At 46.7% G+C, this 23,284-nt stretch overlaps 1 protein-coding gene across 24 annotated transcripts in view; it reads left to right on the top strand.

Annotated features, from left to right (window-relative positions):
• DYSF (dysferlin) overlaps window positions 1-23,284 on the top strand; it is a 224,963-nt gene that overhangs the window by 69,297 nt on the left and 132,382 nt on the right. For all 24 annotated transcript variants that reach the window (XR_008289401.1, XM_053200742.1, XM_053200746.1 and 21 more), the window contains 5 exons: window positions 5,053-5,179; window positions 6,727-6,830; window positions 17,367-17,435; window positions 18,006-18,049; window positions 21,510-21,592. Coding sequence is in view for 23 of the 24 variants with exons in the window: in XM_053200742.1 (XP_053056717.1) it covers window positions 5,053-5,179; window positions 6,727-6,830; window positions 17,367-17,435; window positions 18,006-18,049; window positions 21,510-21,592 (427 nt within the window). In the remaining variant the exon portion in view is untranslated. The remainder of the gene's footprint in view (window positions 1-5,052; window positions 5,180-6,726; window positions 6,831-17,366; window positions 17,436-18,005; window positions 18,050-21,509; window positions 21,593-23,284) is intronic.

Raw genomic sequence — 23,284 nt, forward strand, 5'->3', positions numbered from 1 at the left:
TGTGTGCAACTAGAGAAGGGATGAGAGAGAGAGAGAGAAAGAGAGCGCAAGTGGGGAAGGGGCGGAGAGAGAGGGGGAGTGGGAGAGAATCCCAGTGCAGAGCCCGATGCAAGACTCAAACTCGTGTACCTCAAGATCATGACCTGAGTGGAGGTCGGACGCTTCACCGACTGAGCCACCCAGGTGCCCGGTTTTTCTGATTTAAAAGAATGCATGGTAATTATGAGAACTGTAGAACATGTGGAGAAGTATAAATAAAAAATGAATCACTCATAATTCTACCCCTCAGAGACAGCTGTGATTCACATCTTGTTGCATATCCTTCCAGAAGAATCTACATGTGTATTTTTCTATTTTTTTATTACTTTAAAAAATTGAGGTATTGACATAACATTGTATTTGTTTCAGGCATATGACAAAAAATTTATTATTTGTATACATTGTGAACTGATTATCATGATAAGTAAGTTAACACCCATCACCTTACATAGTTACAAAAATATTTTTTCTTATGATGAGAAATTTTAAGATCTATTCTCTCAGTAACTTTCAAATATACAATAGAGTATTATTAACTAGAGTCTCCATGCTGTGCATTACATCCTCGTGACTTACTTATCTGATAACTGCAAGGTTGTACCATTTGACATGCTTCGTCCAGTTCCCCGCCTCCCCGCCCCCCTGGCAACCACCCATCTATTGCATATTTTTCTTTTTTTGCAAAAGTGAGATCATTCTCTGTATCTACTCCACCTTGAATTTTATCGGCTGAGCATATACCATTATCCTCTTTACACGCCAGTAAGTCAAGTTACAGGTTGAGAGTGGGAAGAACAAGAGAGGCATGCGGAATTGGGGAGGTAACAGCATCTTTGCATGTTTGGCCAGAAGAGAGAAAGTTTGCAGTAGTTGTGGGAGAGGAATGAGGGGTTAATTCCAGGTAAACAGAAGGGTTTCTGAGCAGACACAAGAGCGCCCACTCTGGGTTGGCAGCTTTGTGGTGGGGCCCCATAATAGTCAGTGGCCAGGAAGCAGGAGGGAGGAAGGTAGATGGCGTGGGCAAGGCAGGAGCAGTGGAAGCACTGGGCCGAGGGAGCCAGGGCATCGGGACATGGCTGGTGGTGCCGGGCAGGGAGGATGCAGGGGTGGGTGCAAGGCTTAGAGCTGATGAGGGGGGCGGGCAGAGAGAAGGGAACGCACAATTTTTGAGCACCTGCAGTGTGCCAGGCTGCGTTGGTTGCCTCACACTGTGACTGAGAGTTTGGAGGAGGCAGACGGGTTGAAAGCTGTCTTCAGAGAAAGGTTTCAGTGGTCGCAGTTTTGCTAGAAGAAGGGCCCTGAGTGGCTGGAAGTTGAGATATGGCCATGCCTCCAGCAGCTGAAGGGGAGGGGAGATTAAGGTGCTGCTGGTGGAGGAAGGGAGCTGTGCTGGTGACTGACTTGTCCACATGGATGTTGGTTATCTGCTGGGAGAATTGGAAGGCATATAGGCAAGCGATGAGGCAGGGACTAGAGTCATCAAGGAAAGGTGACCACGCGTCCTCAGCTTGGTGGCCGGTATCCGTGGGAACCAGGGGAGAGAGGGGCACATGTGGTGGTGTGGACTTGCAGATAAAAGAGATGGTGGAGTGGTGGTGGGTGCACGTGCAAGGTGTGACCTTCTCTTCCCAGCCTGTGACAGCCAGGAGAGGGAGAGGCGAGAGTGGCGAAAGCGGATCTCTAGGGACGAGAGCGGTGGGAGGTGGAGTCGCCCAGGGAAAGCCACTAATCATGGAGGCGGAGGGCAGGTTCCACGAGGACGTCAGGAATAGGGGTTGGCTGATGACAAAGGCTCAGGAGACCACAGTGGGGAGGGCTAGGGGATGGGGAACCCAGGGTTCTGTGCCGTGCAGGGGGCTGATGGAGCTCAGGTGGACAAGCCCCGCCCTCCCAAAGGCACCCGTCCCTGCCTCTCACCCCACAGTCCAGCCCTGTCCTTCGGTAGCACCTCTCTCCAGACATTGTACAATCTTGCTCTTCTTGTGGCATCTCTGAGTCTGCTACCTTTTCCTAAAACATTTCTTCCTCCTCTTCCTATTAATTGTAACCTTGCTTTTTCCTGATGAAGCCACTTCTTTTGAAACTCAGACAGAAGCCCCCACTTTCTGCTCCAACTCTGCATGGGTTCTGGAATGTCAGGAACAGCCACCTTTCACTTCCCACTGCAGCTTCCCGGCCAGCAGCTTTCCCAACTTTGGTGCTGCCTCCTCCTTCAAACGCTGTCTCGCTGATTGAGTCCCCCTCTTCTGGGCTGTTACTCACCCCTGGCACAGACAGAGCTGGTCCAAGGACATCTCTGCTTGCGGATTCTCATCTTTGCCGTTGTCCCGAGGTGTGACGTGTCCTCGCTGATGAGCCACCAATATCTGATTTTATTTCCTTTAAGACCCTGAGCTCTGAAATCCCTCTCTCTGCTGCTCTCTTTCTGCCTTTCTCCTCCCTCACCCCTGCTGAATGACAGTCCTTCCTCCCCGGCATTACAGCCCCCTCTGACTCCTCTTGGATTTCCCAGTCCATCAGTGTCCTCTTGCCATGCTTTCCCCTCCTCCAGGCTGGATGGACCCCACCCACCTCCATCACAGTTCTCACCATGTGCTTACTGGCCCCACAATAGGGGGTTCTGCCTCACCTCATGACTCAGCCATCCCCTATTGTCTGTACCACTCCTTGGTCAGTTTGGGTGGCAGAGGTCACCTGGAGGTGCTGGCTAGATGAACCTGGGGGCTATCAGCCTCTTCTTTTACTTGGCTGTGGTTTACTCATTCCATTCTCCACAGTGGCTGTTTCCAAACTTTGCTGTCTTTCCTAAGCCCCAACCTCCGCCTCCTTGGAGAGGCAGGGTTGCACAGCGGTGAAGGATGTGAGCTCCTGGAAGCTCCCTGGTTCCTCATTCCTGACTTCATTTGTCTTCCCTCCCTTCCCCATCTTCCCGCCTCCTTTGCCATGTTCTTGCGTCCTCTGCCATCTTGTTCTATGTGCTCCTCCTGGTGTCTCCTCTTCTGCCCTTTGGTCTGTACCAGGCCCAAGATGTCCCTACCTTCGAACACCCTCACTTTCACTCATTGCTCCCCATCCCTCTTCTCCAAAGTGCTTGCAGCTCGCTTCCAGGAATCGCCAACTTCTTCAGGGAGTACGCTGTGTTGTTCTCTACTCCTCTCCCAACTGCTCATTCCTCCTCCTCATCACTAGGATTCCCGCCACCTTCTTTCCCTGAAACCACGTGCTGGAGGGTCACTGTTGCCAACCTCCAGGGGCTCTTCTCTGCTATTAATCCTCTCTGTTCCTCCACAGAGTTTGATTCTAGAGCCCATGGCTTATTTCAAACTCTCTTCTCCTTTAGCATCGGTGATTCTCCTGATGCTTCCCCCCCTTTAAAAATATGGATCTTTGGGGCGCCTGAGTAGCTCAGTCAGTTAAATGTCTGGCTTCGGCTCAGGTCATGATTCCATGGTTCCTGGATTCGAGCCCTATGTGGGGCTCTGTGCTGACATTTCAGAGCCCAGAGCCTGCTTCCGATTCTGTGTCTCCCTCTCTTTCTGCCCCTCCCCTGCTTGCGCTCTCTCTCTCAAAAATAAACATTAAAAAAGTTTATAAAAATATGGATCCTTCAAATTCAGTGGCTCAGTAAAATTCGTTTGCCTGCCTCTTTGCTGTCTCTTTGACTCTCACTTTCCAGGAGCCCATCTCTTTCCACCTGAGACTCCTAAGTTGCTCATCTCCAGCTTGGATCTTCCGAACTTCAGACACTCGGTTTCAGTTGCTTTTATTTTATTTTTTTAAGTTTATTTGTTTATTTTGAGAGAGGGCGAGAGTGAGCACAAGCAGGGGAGGAGCAGAGAGAGGGAGAGAGAGAATCCCAAGCACTGACAGTGCAGAGCCCAATGCAGGGCTCTTTCTCATGAACCGTGAGATCATGACCTGAGCCAAAATCAAGAGTCAGATGCTTAACCGACTGAGCCACCCAGGCGCCCCAGTTTCAGTTGCTTTGTAAGAAAGCCACATTAACATGTCCCTGAGGCCCCTCTAACTTAACATATAAAAACCCAGGATTATCTGCTGCACGCTCCTCACAACTGCTCCCATCCTATGTGAGGTGACATCTTAGGAAATGGCTGTCATCCACTCAGTTCCACCAAAAGCCAGAGGCCTGATTTCATTTCTCATCCCTCAGTCAATCCACATGCAAGGGGTTGGTCAGTTTTGTTGGCGTGACAACCTCAGTGCATGCTTCTCTTTCCCATCCCAAGACCAGAGTGACCGAGGTCACACTCCCCTCACGCCTCCCCTGGGCCCCTGTGTGAATTAAGATATAGGTTCAGATGCTGTAACAAAGACACCCTAAATAATAGGTGTTAAGGAGGATAGAAGTGAATTTCTTTCTGTCATGAATGCCTGGGTAGGCGGTCCAGAATTGGCTTGGTGCTTCCACGGTGACCAGAGACCCAGGCTCCTGGTCTTTGCCCCGCTGTCTTCATCATGAAGCTTCCATCTCATGGTTCAAGAGGGTTGCTTCAGTTCCCGTCATCATGTCTGTATTCCAGTCAGTGGAATGGAAGAGCAGGATCTTACTTAAAGGTGCTTTTTCCCTGTGAGATGGTGAGCTCCATGGAGGCGGGACCTCTGACTACCTTGTTCACTGCTGCATCCCTCCCCCTTCAGCGCAACCTAGTAGCCACTCACTGAATACTTGTTGACTGAACGAACGAAGCTTAGACCTGTCACGTCTGCACTGTTGTTAATGGGTGGAGTGAGACTGAAGTTCTTGAATACCCGCCGTGTGCCGCATGCATTTACACGTTACTGAAGTTGATTTTCCTAGCAGTCTGCAAGGTCGGTGTTACTGTTTCCACAGTCCAGGTGAGGAAGCAGAGTCTCAAGGGAGGAACCTGCCTGAGATCACATGTTAGTAAGCAGCAGGGCGAGATCTACCTTTGTTCAAATCGCACCATTTAAGGGGTGTTGGTTGAAGGAGAGAAAATACTGTGCTCAAGTGCGTATTTGGTTGCATTGTAGCTGGAGAGAAAGGACCCCTCTGAAGACAAGGAGGACATCGAAAACAATCTGCTCAGGCCAACTGGCGTGGCCCTTCGAGGAGCCCACTTCTGCCTGAAGGTCTTCAGAGCTGAGGACTTACCACAGAGTGAGTCTGGTGTCCTCCCTGGGTTGAGAGATTGTAAGTGGGGGACCTTGGGCTGGGGAAGCAGTCTTTGAGATGTTGGAAGGGCTCAGTGTCTCCACAGATGAAAAGCATCCATCCACTTGGTGACCCATCATGCCGTTTGCGTGGGACTGGTTTCGGCATGGAGAGTCCCACAGCCTGGGGAACCCCTCAGTCCCTGGCCAACTGGGGAAGTGTCCTCATCTTTCCAAGAAAGAGTGACAGGGTGGCCACTGCCTGGTTGCTCACAGTGACTGGCCCTGCACTGGGCCCACCCTGTGTGCTCAGGAACTGCTGGAGGAATTATGCTGAATATTTCAGAGCCATAGGTTTCAATCCGGGCCGCACGTTAGAGTCTCCTGGGACCTTTAAAGGTGTACAGACACCTGGGCCCCACCTCCAGTGTTTTGTATTGATTAGGTTTGGAGTAGGGCTCACACACGGGTCGTTTTCAAAGCGGCTCACTGTTTTGAAGCATGTGTTAGCATAATCAAGCCAATTCCTGTCCATAGAAGAGTCACTGAGAGCATTTGCAACTGAGATCCCTGTTTATAAGTTTTGGATAAAGCTAATTATTTGAAGTTTTGCTTAAACTTTAACTAATGACTTAAAAAGAGAAATGCATTCTTTCTGTACAAACTGAATTGTACCAAAATCAAGGAGAAAGCCTTTGAGCAAGTAATGGGTTTTAAATGGGCATTAAAATGCATGCTTCAAAACATTCCGCATTGATTGGTTGAAACTAGGCAGAAGTGAGATTGGTGAGCTCCCGCAGGGGGCTGGGGAAATAGAAATGTTGGCTTTGTTCAAGGTGAATGTGCTTTATATTTAATTCTCTGCAGTCTTGTTTAAATGTAAATAAAACAAAGTAAGTGGGTACATAGGACATGAGTACTTGCTAATTGTTATCTGTTGTATTCATGTAGACAGCAGCTGGTATGTAATCTGTACCTGCCTTTCCCCTCATTCATATACACACTGACATCTATACATGCCATAAGTATACATGTGCACATACCTATTTATCTGTGTATACATTTGCAAATAATATAACTAACTCAGTAAACTATTGATTTGGAGTAGCATAGACTAAAAATTGTTTTTTTAAAAAAGCAGAAGTGACTTATTGGTTAAGGTCAGGTAAATCACTGTGCTAAGAGACATAAAGGAAAATGTGAAACAGGCCACCAGTTATGGGATATTATTATAACAACTTCCAGTCTTTTTCTGGATTGTTAATTGCCCTTAGTGATGTGGATTGCTAATCAATCAATCAATCAGTCAGTCCTCACTCCGTTATCTTTTGGGTCTATACAGAAAGCCCTTGAGAGCAGGGGCCAGTGAACACGCTGTTTGGGCAGGATGAAGAAGCAGTGTGTGCCCTCAGGAGCTGCTGCTCCGGGAGTCCCCGGGCTGAGGGGGTGCCACTCCCTCAGGGAGTCCCAAGACTGTCTGGAGACAGTAAGGTGGAATGCTGGGGTTTTGGTGGTCGGACAGCAGGCGGGCAGTGACCAGAGTGTTCTCCCTAGTGGATGATGCCGTGATGGACAATGTGAAGCAGATCTTTGGCTTTGACAGTAACAAGAAGAACTTGGTGGATCCCTTCATGGAAGTCAGCTTTGCAGGGAAAATGGTAAGAAGCAAGGAAGCAGGAGGAGTCTCTCCGGAGGGTGACGGCTGGGTGTGTCTGCGGATGGGTGCTGAGCAGAGTAAAGGACAAGGTGAGGGGGCACACTGCCCTTGGTGCTGCCCATAGAAGGTGTGCATGGGGCGACTGATTGGAGGATGCACGGTGAGGCACTCATCACGGCCTGGCTTTCTGGGGCTGCCCGGCACACACACGTGGGCGGGTCTGCTTGGGGTATCTGAGATGGAGACATAGGTGATAGACACGGCGAGGACAGACAGGCAGTGGGTAGATAGAGGAGTATTTGGGAGAAAATGAAACAATAGAATGGAAACCAGATGTGAAGTCATAAAGGTAGGGAAACTTAAAAAGCAATAAAAACATAGTGATTATTATTATTTTTTTTAATTTTTTTTAACATTTATTTATTTTTGAGACAGAGAGAGACAGAGCATGAACAGGGGAGGGGCAGAGAGAGAGGGAGACACAGAATCTGAAACAGGCTCCAGGCTCTGAGCGGTCAGCACAGAGCCCGACGCGGGGCTCGAACTCACGGACCGCGAGATCATGACCTGAGCCGAAGTCGGACGCTTAACCGACCGAGCCACCCAGGCGCCCCACATAGTGATTATTTTTAAAAAGTCATGGCAGGAGTTGAGTGGAGAAAGTCCACTTTGGTAGGGGCCCTAGGGATGACTGGCACCTTTCTTCCTCGCAGCCCACCTTCCTGCCCAGCGGCAGGGCTGTTGCTGCGGGCTCCCTCCCTCCAGCCCACCCCAGGCAGGCGGGCACTCTTGCGGCCTCCTCTGCCCATCCTGCGGGCTCTCCCTGGCAGCTGGGCCACTCCCAGGCTTCAGCCTCACCCCTCCACAGAAGACTCCCACAGCTCTGTTTAACTCTGACCCCCACTTCAGCCCCAGACCTCCACAGGCCTCTGCACAGCTCTATCTGCTGCCCCTTGGGCCCTGAAGAAGAGTCCTCTTCTGCCCAATATGCCCTCTATCAGGAGCCTCCATCATAAGCAGGTACCGACGTCAAAGGGAGAAGACGTGGGCCTTGATTCTTCCTTCGTTTTAAACCTCCTTATGCTAAACATGCCACCCTAGCTTTTGATTTCAAACGTGTCCCAAGGCCCTTCCTTCCCCTGTGCCCACTGTCGTCTTCCCAGGACCACACAACAGCTTTGGGTTTCATTCTCTTCTCTGGGTTCTCCCCAGAGAAAGCCACCAGAATAATTAGTCTAAAACAGCCCTGTGTGTGCAATGAAGTTCAAACGTATAATCCGGCTGATCAGGTGCTGTGCATCTGAACTTTCTCACCTGGTCTCCATGGCTTAAGTCAGCTGCTATGGTATCTGTGCAAGTGGGAGAATGGCGCCCCCTGCCGGGAACATGCAGCTCTGCAGCCCCTGCTGGAGCGTGGCCTTGCGCAGGATTTCAGCCCCAGGGGCTCCCTTCCTGCATCCTCCTGTGCATACAAACTACATTGCTCACACAGCGGCCTTGTGTCCTCTCATCTGTCCTGCCTCTTCCTTCCCTTCAGGGTCACACTTCTAGGCTTTGCACATGGCTGTGCCCTTCCTTCACTCCCCGCCCCAAGTCCAGCATCTTTTAATGTTCAGCTTCCCTAAGGTCCCAGGCCTGATGCGCTAAGTCATCGGGGCTCTAGGGTGCCCTGGGCCCTCTTTTAGCAGGTTTTCCATTTCATTACAGTAGTTGTTAGCATCTGTTTCTCCCACTTGTGGGTAAGAGCCTGATCCCAATCGTATTTAGTCCATAACCTCAAAGCAGAGACTGTGGTGGAAATGGTAGGAAAATGACATATCAGGTGGGTGCAGACTGCCCCCGTTCTCAGAAGCCCTGGCAGGGAGCCTCTGTGTCCCAACCACAGGGGTTTGGCAAGGGTGGGGTCATGGCCCTCTGAGGTCGTGCCAACCTTGTGGATAGTGCCACCTGCCGTAGAACCAGGGTTGGGAGAGTTGAGTCACATGGCTCGGATGTTAGCGGGAAAATTGGAACAAGGCAGAAAAGAAGGGCTGAGAGTCTGAGCTGGGTGGCAGGAGGGTGGGTGCGAGGCAGTGGGCTTACCCTTCCCTCCCTAGGCAGAGGTGGGGAGTGGGGGAGACAACCCACGGGTGTCACAGGACAATTGCAGAGAAGTTTTAAAAAATAATATACACCAAAAGGTGAGGGTGGTGTGGGTTCCCATTCACACAGCACTTTGCCATTTTCCTTTCTTGTAATCTCTTCTTAGATTCATTTTGAAAAGGAGCAGGGTCTGCCAGCCCATCCCACGGACAAAAGGAGGCCCTGGGATGGGGATGGGGTGGAGGGAGAGGGAGGTGTCCTATTATCTGATGCCCAGATCCACTCCCCACCTTTTGTTTCTTTTCTCTTTTTATTACTGACATATGTGTTTACTAATGCATTTTGAAAATTACAGAAAAAAGTAAATAAAATGACCCATAATGCACCACACAAAGTTCATTTTTGGTGCCCATCTTTCCAGTGATTTTCCTGTGTGTTGATGATAGACATTTTTCTGATTCTTTACTTTGAATATTTTATTTTTTTTTTAATTTTTTTTTCAATGTTTATTTATTTTTTTTGGGACAGAGAGAGACAGAGCATGAACGGGGGAGGGGCAGAGAGAGAGGGAGACACAGAATGGGAAACAGGCTCCAGGCTCTGAGCCATCAGCCCAGAGCCTGACGCGGGGCTCGAACTCCTGGACCGCGAGTTCGTGACCTGGCTGAAGTCGGATGCTTAACCGACTGCGCCACCTAGGCGCCCCTACTTTGAATATTTTAAAATATCAAGTTAGAAGAGTTATTCAGTGAACACCCATGCACTGGTATGACTTCCACTTAGATGAAGCACTTGCTAACATTTTGTCACATTTACTTTCTGTATATAGATACTTTTTTTCCCCCTGGGCAATCATTTGAAACCTAGTTGCAGGCTGTACTCCTAAAGGCTTCAGCATGCATCTCCTGAGAAAAAGAAAATTCTTTGTAACAAAATTCTTTGTAGCTACAGTAATATTATCAGACCTATGAGATCAACAATCATTCCCTAATATTATCCCATCCTGGCTCATATAAATTTACTCTGATCATCCCCCCAAATTTCCTTTAGAGCTGGCTTAGTGTGCTGATTGAAGATCTAACTGTAATTTACGCTCTGCATTTGGTCCTTGGGCCTCTTTATTTTAGTCTCTTCTGTAACAGCCCCTCCTGCCTCCCTTCCCCTAACCATCCCCCCGCCCCCACCCCGACAAACATAGTTTTTCTTACCCCATGATATTGACTTTTTTGAAGAGTCCAGGCCGTTTGTCCATGTTCTGGATCTGTCTGATTGTTTCCTTCTGGTGTTGTTTAACTTGTTCCTCTGGCCCTGTATTTCCTACAAACTGGAAATTAGGTGTTGAGGCCAGACTAGATTCAGATTCAGTATTTCGGCAAGAATGTGTCACACGTGATGTTGTGTACATCGTACTGCATCATAACAGGAAGAGAGGTGAGGTTGTCCCACCACTGGTGATGATTGTCTGATCATTTGCTTGAGAGAGTGTCTCCAGAACACCCTCTTGTCAAATGACATGCTCCCTTTTGTACTTTGCAAGTAACTGTGGGCGATGTCTTGGCACTGTGTATCTTGTTTCCCAGCAGCTTCTTACCTAATGGTCCATGCAGCCATTGACCTCCTTGCCGGAATAAGTCATTTACTTGGGGTTGCAAAGTGGTGATTTTCTCATTATCATTCCTTCTCTCTTTACAAGCTAGTGTTTTTCTGGAAAGAAGAGCTTTCCTCCTCCTTGGCCCTTTTGAGCATTACTTATAGACCTCAATACTTTTTATTAATTCAATGTGTTAAAATCAGTCATGTATGTGTTGGCTGTATGAACTGTCCTCAAGTTGGCCATTGGGGGCCCCTTCAAGCTGGCTCCTCCATCCTGAGCCTAACTCAGGGTCTCAATGAAAATGTATTTGGGGGAGGTAACTCCGATTTTAAACTCTTTCACGCAGAGGTGTAAATGCTCACTGTGGGTCCTCACCCAAGTGCTGTGTTAGTGTGGGTTTGGGATCGGGGTCTGATGCCCTGTACCTGGCCACAGGAAGGACTGTAACAGAATAAATGAAGGCAAGAAGGAAGGGGAAAGGTGTGGCTGGATAGGCCTGTGGGACATTTCTTCCAAAGACTGGGATTAATTTCCGAATTTGACAGATGAGGAAGGTCACATCTCAAGATTGTTTTTATTCCACTTTCCTCCAAATGGTAGGGTGCTTTGATGGTGGTGAGAACCGAGACTGACCTGCCTTCAAATTTAATGGCTTTTTTTGGAGCTGAGTTTCAGAGTTCTGGGGCTCCTGGCTGTTCCTGGGTCCACACAGGCACCTTGACCTCCCAAGGTCTTCTGTCCTGAGATGCCCTTGGCTGGCCCTGGGTTTTTCTAGGTAGGTGCACATGTTCGTGGGATGTGATGGAGGTAGGGGACCTGGCCAAAGCAAAGGGCTATATATAAAGCTGATTGGTGACTGGGCTTCTGCAAGAAGCCCCCAGAAGGAAGAGGCTTATTGTGGCGGAGGCATTCGAGACCCTCCCTTTTGAAAGCTTCATCCTGTTGGACACCCCTGGCAGTCCCCAGGCCTCTGTCTCACCCTCTCTCTCCTCCAGCTATCTGAACTGCCTGTCTCATTCTTTCTGTCCCTCTCTCTTAGCCTGCCAGTATGTCACTTTTTCTCACTACATCTTAATCTGGAGTCCTGGAGTTTTGCCCTCTGTGTGCCCACTCACCCCAGTCTGGGTCTCATTGCACTTCCACTTATGGACACTTGGCGGCACTATTATTCAAGATGTGAACCATACCTGATTTTACACACACACACACACACACACACACACACACACACACACACACACATTCTTGGCAGTATGTGAGAAGGAAAGGAAAGGTACTTGGGGGGCAGGGTGGGAGAGTTTCAAGGAATTTTTTTTCTGAACTCAAGAAAAAAACCTACCAATTATAAAAAAATTGAAAAAAAATCAGAGAAAATAAAAGAAAATGAAAAGAATTAACCGTATTTCTGTACCCCACATCACTCTGGAGATAACCACTGTTAACATTTGTGGGTATTTCCTTGTAGTGTGTTTTTCTCTCTAGTGCTTTCACTCCCAAACCTCCACTCCCCCACTGGAAAAAAATTGGATTCAGAGTTGATTTTCATTATTTGGGGATATTTGCAAATTCACCTACTCGCTAAAAAAATTTTTTTTAATTTATTTATTTTGAGAGAGAGAGCAGAGGAGGGGCAGAGAGAGAGGGAGAGAGAGAATCCCAGGCAGGCTCCGACCTGTCAGCGTGGAGCCCGACGTGGGGCTCGAACTCACAAACCGTGAGATCATGACCTGAGCTGGAACCAAGAGGTGGATGTTTAACCGACTGAGCTACCCAGGTACCCCTCTTTGTAATCCTAAAATTTATAGTCATGCTGCTTCATGATCATTTGTGGTCTGTGCAGTATGACTGAGGCCCACGTTGCCAGCTGATTTGGAACAATGTGACCCTGCCTTTTTGTCTCAGTTCTCATCCTGTAATTAAGTGTCCTTTTCTTGGTCTGCCTGGTGTTGTGTTTTTCACATTTTTGTGCGCTTTATTGGTGAGTTGACTGTTTAAAATGCTCCCCTAGTGTAGTGCTGTAGTGTAGTGCTCAAGTGTTCCTCTGTGTAAAAAGGCTGGGTGTACCTTATAGAGTAAAGATATGTTAGATAAGCTGCATTCAGGCATGAGTTACAGTGATGCTGACTGCGAGTTCAATTTTTTTTTTGTGAGTTCAGTGTTAATGAATCAACAGTGTATATGAATTTTTTTTTAAATGACCATTCATGCTTTTTATTGACAAATGTCAGGATGGCTTTCTGATTAAATCAATAAACAACACATCTGACTGTGTAATTTTGGTGTCAGATAGCTCACTATTTTGTAAAATTCTTTTTTTTAATGTTGATTATGGAGAGACAGAGAGAGACAGAGCATGAGCATGGGAGGGGCAGAGAGACGGGGAGACACAGGATCCGAAGCAGGCTCCAGGCTCTGTGCACAGAGCCTGATGCGGGGCTCGAACTCACAAACCACGAGATCGTGACCTGAGCTGAAGTCGGATGCCCAACCGACTGAGCCACCCAGGTGCCCCTATTTTGTAAAATTCTTTGGTAGACCACCCATAAATTATTAGGTGATATTTTTCTTTTTTTAGTGTTTATTAGATATTTGCTTCATATTATATATTACCAGCAATTTTATTGCTATGTTCTTATCTAATTCCTATATAAAAGCTGTATAATATCAGAGAAACTATTAAACAATTTTAGGTTATAGTAAGTTACAAATGTTCTTTTCAACTTCTCTTTTTTAAAAAAATTTTTTTAAATTTACATCCAAATTAGTTAACATATAGTGAAACAGTGATTTCAGGAGTAGATTCCTTAATGCCCCTTACCCATTTAGCCCATCCCCCCTCCCACAACCCCTCCAGTAACCCTCAGTTTGTTCTCCATATTTATGAGTCTCTTCTGTTTTGTCCCCCTCCCTGTTTTTATATTATTTTTGTTTCCCTTTCCTTATGTTCATCTGTTTTGTCTCTTAAAGTCCTCATATAAGTGAAGTCATATGATATGTCTTTCTCTGACTAATTTCACTTAGCATGATACCCTCCAGTTTCATCCACGTAGTTGCAAATGGCAAGATTTCATTCTTTTTGATTGCTGAGTAATACCCCATTGTGTATATATATATCTATATCTATCTATCTATATATCTATCTATATATCTATGTATATCTATATATATCTATATCTATCTATCTATATATATATATGTATATATATATATCACATCTTCTTTATCCATTCATCCATTGATGGACATTTCCATACTTTGGCTATTGTTGATAGTGCTGCTATAAACATGGGGGTGCATGTGTCCCTTCAAAACAGTGCACCTGTATCCCGTGGATAAATACCTAGTAGTGCAATTGCTGGGTCGTAGGGTAGTTCTATTTTTAGTTTTTTGAGGAACCTCTATACTGTTTTCCAGAGTGGCTACACCAGCTTGCATTCCCATATATGAATTTTTTTAACTTTTATTTACTTTTGAGAGAGAGAGACAGAGCGTGAGCAGGGGAGAGGCAGAGAGAGCGGGAGACACAGAGTTTGAAGCAGGCTCTAGGCTCTGAGCTGTCAGCATAGAGCCTGACTAAGCGCACGAACCCATGGACTGCGAGATCATGACCTGAGCCAATGTTCGACACTTAACCAATTGGGCCACCCAGGTGCCCCACAACAGTATATATTAAGTAAGAATCCTTAAACAGAAACACACATAACACAAGGTTATGTATTGATTAGTTGAGAAAACTGTTGTGACAGAGGCTGATAGGAGCCTAACCCTGTATTTCCCCCAGAACAGTGGTTTAATATTCACAAATTCAATGTTCTCGGTGATTTATAGAATGTGTAACTACCATCAACAACAAGAATCAATTCTATCTACTCAGCTTGGTAAACTATTTTTATAGTCTAGTATTTTCTTAGGCTATTAAACAGCCTTTGAAATAAATTTTTGAAGACTGTATAATATTCCATTAGATGATTATGACATAACATTTAACCTATTTTGGGATAACTTTTTTGTTGTAGTTGCTAGTTTCATCTTTTATGAACATCTCTGTGACAAATCAGTGTGCAGGAATCTTTCTTCATACTCAGATTGCTTTTTCTATAGAGAAGTTTCTAGAACTGGGCAGAGGGCATGCTTATTTTTCAGTATTTGATACAGATGGCCAAATAGCCCTCCAGAACGGTCATATGAATTACACTCTATCAGGAAGTGAAGGAGGGTAAAACAGAAAAAAGGCTTAGAGACAAAGGAAGAGGAAGAGGAAGAGGGGAAGAAAGAGGGGGAGGAAGCTCAGTGCTGGCTCGGCTGAGTGTGTGGGGAGTGTAGGAAGGCTGTTGGGGTCTTCCAGGGCCAGAGGCAGTGCCAGCCTGGGTGTGGTGGGGAGACCTGCTATGTTCAGGCTCCCAGACCCACAGCCCAGGGTGGCCAGGTGGAAACACCTGCTGTGGAGGGTGTCTTCAGCAACTTGGGGCCAAAGCTGAAGCAGGCCCTGGGGGCATTGCTCCTGGGAGTGTGGGGAGCACACACATCGCTCCTGTGCCTTCTTACACCAGGGAGCTGAGGCACGGTATCGACAGGATCTCTCAGCTGTGTCCGGTTAGAGTCCTTTCTTTTCCTTTTATTTAAAAATTTTGGTTATCAAATATTTGGGTTAGGTAATATATTTATTGTGGAGACTCTATCTATCTATCTATCTATCTATCTATCTACCTATCTATCATCCTCTATGTAGCAGCCATCATGAAATCTCTTCCTCTTGCCCCACACCCATCCACCCATCACTCTCTCCCTGGCAGAGGGAAGCATTGCAGTTAGATGCTTTTGCATCATTCTGGTTTCGTTATGCGTGTGCAAACAAATCAGACCACAAATCCTTACGTGCTATTCTCTTAACACAGATGGTTGTATGTTATACTCACTGCTCTGCACTTTGCTTTTTAATTTTTCTCCCCCTCCAACTTTTACTAAGATATTGACATACAGCACGGTATAAACTTAAAATGTACAGCATGATGACTTGAGTTACAAACTGCAAAGTGATTATCCTAAGTTTAGTTAACATCCATCTCTCATATAGATACAAAATACAAAAAAAAAAAAAAGACAGAAAAAGTGTTTTTTCCTTGTGATGAGAACTCTTAGGAGCTACTGTCATAACAACTTCCAAACATACCATACGGCCATGTTTTCTATAGTCATCATGTAGTGCATTACATCCTCAGCACTTACCTTTTCTCAGTTAATAATATAACTTGGAAATTGTTTCGTATCACAGAGCAGTCCTCATTCTTCAGAGCTGCACAGCAGCCCGTTGTGCGGACGGACTGCTGTTTAGGTAACCCGCCCTCTGTTGGTGGACACGTGGGTTATTCCGTACCCTTGATACTTCAAGCTGTGTGCAGTGAATCACTTCATTACATATGTCATTCTGCACGTATGCAAGTATGTCTGTACGATGAATGTCTAGAGGTAGAACTGGTAGGTTAAAGTGTTTTTACACTTGCAATTTGGATGGATAGTGGCCAGTTGCCCTCTAGAGGGTTGAGGTATTTTTTTCTTCCGCCAGCACAATATGAGAAAGGAGTCTCCCCATAGCCTTGCCACCAGAGGGCAGTCGGATTTTAGAGTTTTATGAATCTGATGGGTGACAAATGGTGTCTTGGTTTTATTTGTGTTTCTTTTCTTATGAGGGAGGTTGAGTATCTTTCCATGTGTTCAACCCTTTGAACTTTCATTCACCCTCTGCCCGTGAAATTGTCAGTCTCTTTTCTTTCCTTACTCCTTTCTTTGCTGACACAAGGAGCAAATCCTGGCACCCATCCTTGCCTCCAAGCTTTGCCTGGGCTATTCTCACAGGGAGGCGGGGAGGGTGGGGACAGGGGCTGACTTTGGGTGGATCAGGGGTGGAGACAAAGTCCTGACCTTCATGGAAGCTGTACCCTCATTTAATGGAAGAATGGAAGCCCCTGATCAGATGTTCATTAAATGAGATAATGCACATAAATGCTTAGCACAGTGCAGGGCCCACAGTAAACGCTCTGAGAAAGCCTGTAGGACATGTAAACCTACCAGGATCTATGTATCTGAAATAGATTACCTGCTGTCCCTGTGCAGGGACGTGATTCTCCGGAGCTGGCTATGGGGTGTGGCACCTCCCAGGGCATTCTTAGCACATGTAGAGCACACAAGTCACTGGTTTGGATCCGGATTCCACCTCTGCCAGTTTTCTTGATTGTGGAAAGCCCAGTCTTAAGAGCAGCGCTGATCTGAGGCAGACTGTGGCTTATGGGGTTTTTGTGTTTGCTGCATTCTTCTCTCATTCTCAGATGCTGGTGCCTGGCCCTCAAGCCCTGGCCCTCTAGCTCCCCTTTCCCCTTCGCCTCCACTTCCTTCCCCCATCTTCAATCTCTTAGGGCTCATGGTGTTCCAAAGGGGCAGGTGGTCTGGGCTGACTGGTAGAGGTTAGTGTGTTTAGCTGTAGGACCCCTGGGAAAGCCAGTCTAGACTCAGGGCCCCCACACTAAGGTCATGGACATATGGGAGTTGGGGCAGGAGGATTTCCAGTCAAAGGTAGGAGATAAGGGTAGAAGGGCCGTGGAATTCAGGCAATCTGTCACCCCACTCCCACCCCATCCACGCACTCTCTTGCTACCCCACCCCATACTCTCCAGCTCTGGATCTGATTTACCATTGAGCTTTGTCTCTGCAAATTCCTTGTGTCTGAGCCTTTAAGGTCCCTAGGATCTTCTGCCCAGCCTGAAGGGTGGCCAACATGGTAGAGAGCAGCCCTGGCTGGTGAGGTGGTCTCCCAAGGAGATCATAGTACCCTTGGAGCTCCATCCACCTGTCCTCTTTGTCTTCTAGCTCTGCAGCAAGATCCTGGAGAAGACAGCCAACCCTCAGTGGAACCAGAGCATCACCCTGCCTGCCATGGTAAGCCTTGCTTCCTCGGGCCCATCCCAGCAGACCCTGGGCTCCTGGCTTCCCCAGCATCCTGCTTATATCCTGGACTTCTCCTTCTCCTCCTCTTCCTGCTTCTGCTTCTTCTTCTTCTTCTTCTGCTTCTGCTTCTGCTTCTTCTATTTCTTCTTCTTCTGCTTCTCCTCCTCCTCCTCCTTCTTCTTATATGTTTATTTATTTATTTTTGAGAGACAGAGAGAGAGTGAAAGCAGGGGAGGGGCAGAAGGAGAGGGAGAGTGAGAATCCTAAGCAGGTTCCATGCCCAGCACAGAGCCCTACACGGGGCTTGATCTCACAACTGTGAGATCATGACCTGAGTGGAAATCAAGAGTCAGATGCTTAACTGACTGAGCCACCCAGATGCCCACCCCCTTTTATAAAAAATATTTTATTTTTAAGTAATCTCTATACCCAACATGGGGCTTGAACTCACAACCCCGAGATCAAGAGTTGCATGCTCTACTGACTGAACTAGCCAGGCTCCCCTGGACTTCCCGTTCTTTAAAAGGATCCCACTCCACCATGTCTCTCTTCCCTCCTCAGTTTCCCTCTATGTGTGAAAAAATGAGGATTCGCGTCATAGACTGGTGAGTGCTGAGTCTTGGAGTCTTTGGGGTGACTATTGTCAGGGTTCACTGGGTCCTTCAGTTTTCCTCAGTTGAGAACACATAGTGGGAGAGTCTTTTTCAGGTAGGGGAGTTTCCTCTGCTGGGAGGCCAGAGAAGGAGAGGTCATGGGCTGTTCTTGGGAAGCTTACTCACAGCCCTACTCCAAGGTACAGAGGGCAGCCAGGTAGAGCAGAGAGATCTCCAGAAGCCTGAGGTCCCCTAGGGCAGGGGGTTGTCAGGAAGACTTTCTGGAGGAGGTAGGATTTTGGTAAGTCCAGGGTGAAGGCATTCCAGTGCAAAGAGGATCATAAGCAAAGGCAAGGAAGGTGGAAAGAGTAGGGCTTCTGGGAGGATGGGCTGTGACCCGCCTACCTCCCCCCCGCCCCACGCCCGCTGTGGGCTGTTAATGTGGAATGAGCACTTACTGTGTGCCAGGTCCTGTGCCCAGCAAGTATTTTACATGCGTGACATCATGTGATCCTCAGCTCGATTCCTGGTTACTTTATAGATGAGGGGGTGATCTATCTAAAGTGACAGCTGGGAAGCAGCTGAGGCTGGGATCGAACCCAAGCCTGCTGCTCCCAAAGCCTGTGTTCTTAACCACTGGGCTCTCTGCTTCCCACTGTGTTAAGGTGATCTCTGTCACACCTGGAGGGCTATTAGGGGTCCACATGCATGAGCTCCGGGACCTTCCAGACATGAGGCTTTCCAAAAAGAGTTGTCCTCTTTCTGCCCCCAAAAAGTCTTGGCCGTGCGGTTCCCAGCGTGTTCTCCTTTGGTCTCAGGCCATGGTACCCCCAGCCAGGAGGGTAATGAGAGACCAGGGAAAACCCCCAGGCCACAGAACCATTAAAGTGTGCGCCAGTTCCCTAGGCCTAGAGAAAACAGCTTGTGGGAATTAGAGAGGAAAGCAGCAGCCAGGAGGGCCAGGAGGGAGAGGCCTCTAGGGCCCTGACCGCAGGTATGTTCCATGGGCAAGTGGTCTTGGGGAGAGATGTGCTCCATGTCCCCAGAACCACCTCTGTATCTCCGCTCACGATGTGTGTGCGCACCTGAGTGTGTTGTGGTGATGGGGGCTGATTGGCTGTACGCATCTGTGTGTGTCTGTGCCTGTGGACTCTTGTGTGCATGTGCACATGGGTGTGGTTGTGTTGTGTGTGGTGGGTGGGCCTTGCCGGGGTCCGTGTGAGCTGTGTCGAAGGCATCAGCATACTGTACAATCCAAACACATTACGGAATCCGGTGGTTGCATCTCTGGTTTGGGTTGAAGCGGCATTTTTATTGTGAGTCTATTTTCAGACTTGCTGTATTTTCCAAAAGCAACCCCAAGCCCCAAAACCCAACTCTTGGCCAGAAAGTGTTCTGCTGCTGCAAGTTCCTGTCCAGAAAAGTGCTTTCTTCCCAGAAAACTCAGATAAACTTTTGTTATCACCTGAGCCCTGGAAATATGATATGGTCCACATGGCCTTTTCCTTGTAACTTAATCTTCTGTTCAATCCTTTCATGTTTTCTTTTTTGTTAAAGAACAAAAATTCAAGAAGTTCCTTCTACCCCATAAAAACGGAATCTGTCTCCATTCTCACACAGTTCAGATAAGACCAGAGGTCAGAAATTTCATTCTCCTCTCTAAGTGCTGGTCTTTTCCAGGGGCCGGTCATGAAGGCAGTTACCAGTTATCTGCTGTTGATGATCTCACTGTAAGATGTGTCAGGAAGTTCTTACTTCCCAGGGCTTATTACCATCCTTCATCAGGAAAAATGATGAAGATCTCTGCTGACAATCCATTCTTGTTGGTTAGTCCCCACCCGGGTGGAAAACTTTAAAATCAAAGCTTAATCACCAATCTGGGAAGTGCAAAGAGGAAGGAAAGGAGCAGTAGAGATCAGGTATCTGATGGGTATAGCACTGAAAAGAGAAATAGAATAATAGCCTTGCCCAAGCGGGTCTTTCACAATGGGGCTTGGGTGTGTCATTTTCTGAAGCTGTCTATGGCCTAGGTACCCATAGGAGGGAGAGAGAGCCTACAGGGCTCCAAGGAACATGGATCCCGGGAAATTTCAGGAAGGAGATAGGTCTTGCCCAGTCCAGCATTTCTCAACTTAGCACTATGGCGTTTTGGGCCAAAAAATTCCGTACTGGACAAGACTGTCCTATGCATTGTAAGGTGTTTGGTGGCAACCATGGCATCTCTCTCTTGCTCCCTGTCCCCATTCAAAACTATCTCCAGACCTTGCTAAATGTCCCTGGGGGTCAAAATCACTGGATTGAGGACTCTTGGTCTAGCCTGACAAGGAAGCAGTGGGTGACTGCAATCAAAGCTCTGCTTCCCATGTCAGGTGTATCTGGCTCAAATCCTAGTTTTGCCATGTTGGCAACCTCAGTTTCCTCACTGAGATCCTCATGAGTACTTGCCTCATGGGGCTGAGTGAGGGTTTGAGCTACTGAGCGAGGGTTCGAGCTAATTCGTATGACGATGTTAGCACAATGTTTGACTTTCAGTAGGTGCTTGATAAATGCCAGCTATTCTCTATGTTATTGTCAAGGGGGCAGGGGTGGGACCCAGAGGGAGGGTCTGCATGGGACGTTGTTGGCTAATGGATTCATTATAGTCAGTTTGCTCAAACTCCTGCCTGTAGTCCCCCATGCTGGTTAGGGAAGGGAGAAGCCTTCCTCCGAGGAAGCAGGACAGGGACAGGCCCCTGTGCATGTACCATGGCAGGAGCACTGGATCAGGAGTCAGGACACCAGGGTTTGAGTTCTGGCTCTGCCCCTCCCTCCCAGGCTGACCTTGGGCAAGGACCTTCCACCTCTGAGCCTCAATTTTCTCATCTGTGCAATGGAGAGGATAATAAAAGTACTAGTTCTTCAAGGCTGCTGAGAGGATCCTTTGAGATAAAGGAGGTTGAAAGTGCCTCGTCACATATAAAGTCAGATACAAAAAGTAATCCTGCATTAGCTAATATAAGCTAATTTAATATAAGCTAATATAAACTAATTTAAGACTGTGGCCTTGGAGATAGCTTCTTCTTGGGATGCCCCATTTTCTCCTGGCCTGGATATTTCCTGAGCTTCTAGAACCTTGCTCAACCTGGGTCTGGGGGTCTGGTTCCCAGAGCAGCCTCCTGCTCTCCTGCCCTCCCTCCTGCCTCTGGCCTCTTTCCTTTCAACCTGCAGATGTCTCCCCAGACATCCAGGCTGGCAGCCCAGTGTTGGTTGGCTGATGGGATGCTGGTGGTTGGCCAGATGGACTAGTTCCCTCAGAGGAGTCTTGAGCAACACTTCCTTTCCAGTCTCTTCTTCCCTAGGATTACCAGGCCTCAGTAACATACCCAGTATGAGGACTGAGACCCATAAAGATGTATAACCCTCTCCTTCCTGGGTGGGCTGTGGCGTGCAGTCCCCCTCCTGTGTTCAGGCCCTCTCTGCCCTCTTATTCTAGGGACCGCCTCACCCACAATGACATCGTGGCCACCACCTACCTGAGTATGTCGAAAATCTCTGCCCCTGGAGGAGAAATAGAAGGTAAGTTTCCCTCCCTTGTTCTGTCCTCTGGTCCTCCACACTCTCCCCTGATCTACCCCTACCTGTCTTATACCTGTAGTTTTGAGAGTGCAGAAAAGGGAATATTAATTATGAGGACTTTGCAGCCCATTTGTCATGAAGAAGGGCTGTGGCCAATGAGAAAGATGGCCTTACAGACACTTAGGATTCTCTACACCTCGGCGGGTGGGATACATCAGTGAATGGTATAGAGAGGATAATTCCCTCCTGCCGATAACATGGGTGGCTGCGGCCATTCTGTGCATCAGGTTCTGTGTTGGCCAACTGTGTTCTAGGAGTTTCTATTTCGAAATAGCTTTCATTGGTCAGTGAAAAAGTAGGCCATGATCATTTTGTAAAATTTAAAAAATAATTAATGAAGAAGAATATAAAATTTGCCCGTAAAATTACCCATATGCTTACCCCCCAGATAAGAGCTAATTATTAATATTCTGGGAGTTTTTTGTGTGTATGTATGCATATGTACATGAATGTGTCTGTATGTATACCCAGGTGTGTGTGCATTAAAAACTGTTTTGAAACAACTATTTTGAAAACTGCTTTTTTGTCACTTGGCAATATAACATACATGTTTATTCATGTTATTAAATATTGTACAATAGCATTTTAAATGAATACCCATTTTCCACTGTGTGAATGTATCTTAATTCACATTAACTAGTTAATGATGAATATTCAGGTTTTCTAATTTTTCTACATTATAAAAAACTAATTTTATATTGAACATTTTTGTAGATGAATCTTTTATACAATTCATGATTTTTTTTGGATGAATACCTAGAAGTGGAATTGCTGTATCAAAGGATTTGTAAATTTTTTGAAAAGCTTATTTATTTATTATTTGAGAGAGAGAGTGTGTGTGTGTGAGCAGGGGAGGGATAGAGAGGGAGGGAGACAGAGAGAGAGAGAAAGAGAGAAAGAGAGAGAGAGAGAGAGAGAGAGAGAGAGAGAGAGAGAGAATGAGAATCCCAAGCAGGCTCCATGCTGTCAGCACAGAGCCCAACACAGGGCTCAATCACACGAACTGTGAGATCATGACCTGAGCCAAAATCAAGAGTTGGACCCTTAACCAGCTGAGCCACCCAGGTGTTCCAGGATTTGTACATTTTAAAGCTATTTGTATATATCAAAATTGCCCTTCAAAAGACCGAACTAATGTACCCTCTAATCACTCACATAGGCTTATTTTGCTCTACTTTTGCCAACACAGGATAAAATAATGTTAAAAAAGAACTTTGTTAATTTGATGGTTGAATTTCATCGTTGTCTTAATCTTCATTTCATCAATAGATGGTTAAGTTGATGAATGCAACTTTAAAAATATTTTAATAGTTGTTTTATATTTACATATTACTTATGTATTTATTATGTATTTTATTCTATTATAAATTGCCTATTTATTGTCTTGGTTCATATTTCTGATAGTATGTTTGTTTTTTTCTCACTGTTTTGTAAGAGTTCTGTATATATATGGATGTTAACTTTTCCCCTGTTGTATATGTGGTAAATAATTCTTGTCTGTTTTATTTTACCATGTAATAGAATTTGATGTGTAGATATTTAAAATTCTTATGTAGCTAAATCTGTTAACCTTTTCCTTAGCAAATAAGGCAAGGATCTAACATTACTTATTTCACAGTTGTTCTTTGGTAA

Source organism: Acinonyx jubatus, chromosome A3, assembly GCF_027475565.1.
Source record: "Acinonyx jubatus isolate Ajub_Pintada_27869175 chromosome A3, VMU_Ajub_asm_v1.0, whole genome shotgun sequence".
NCBI lineage: Eukaryota > Metazoa > Chordata > Mammalia > Carnivora > Felidae > Acinonyx > Acinonyx jubatus.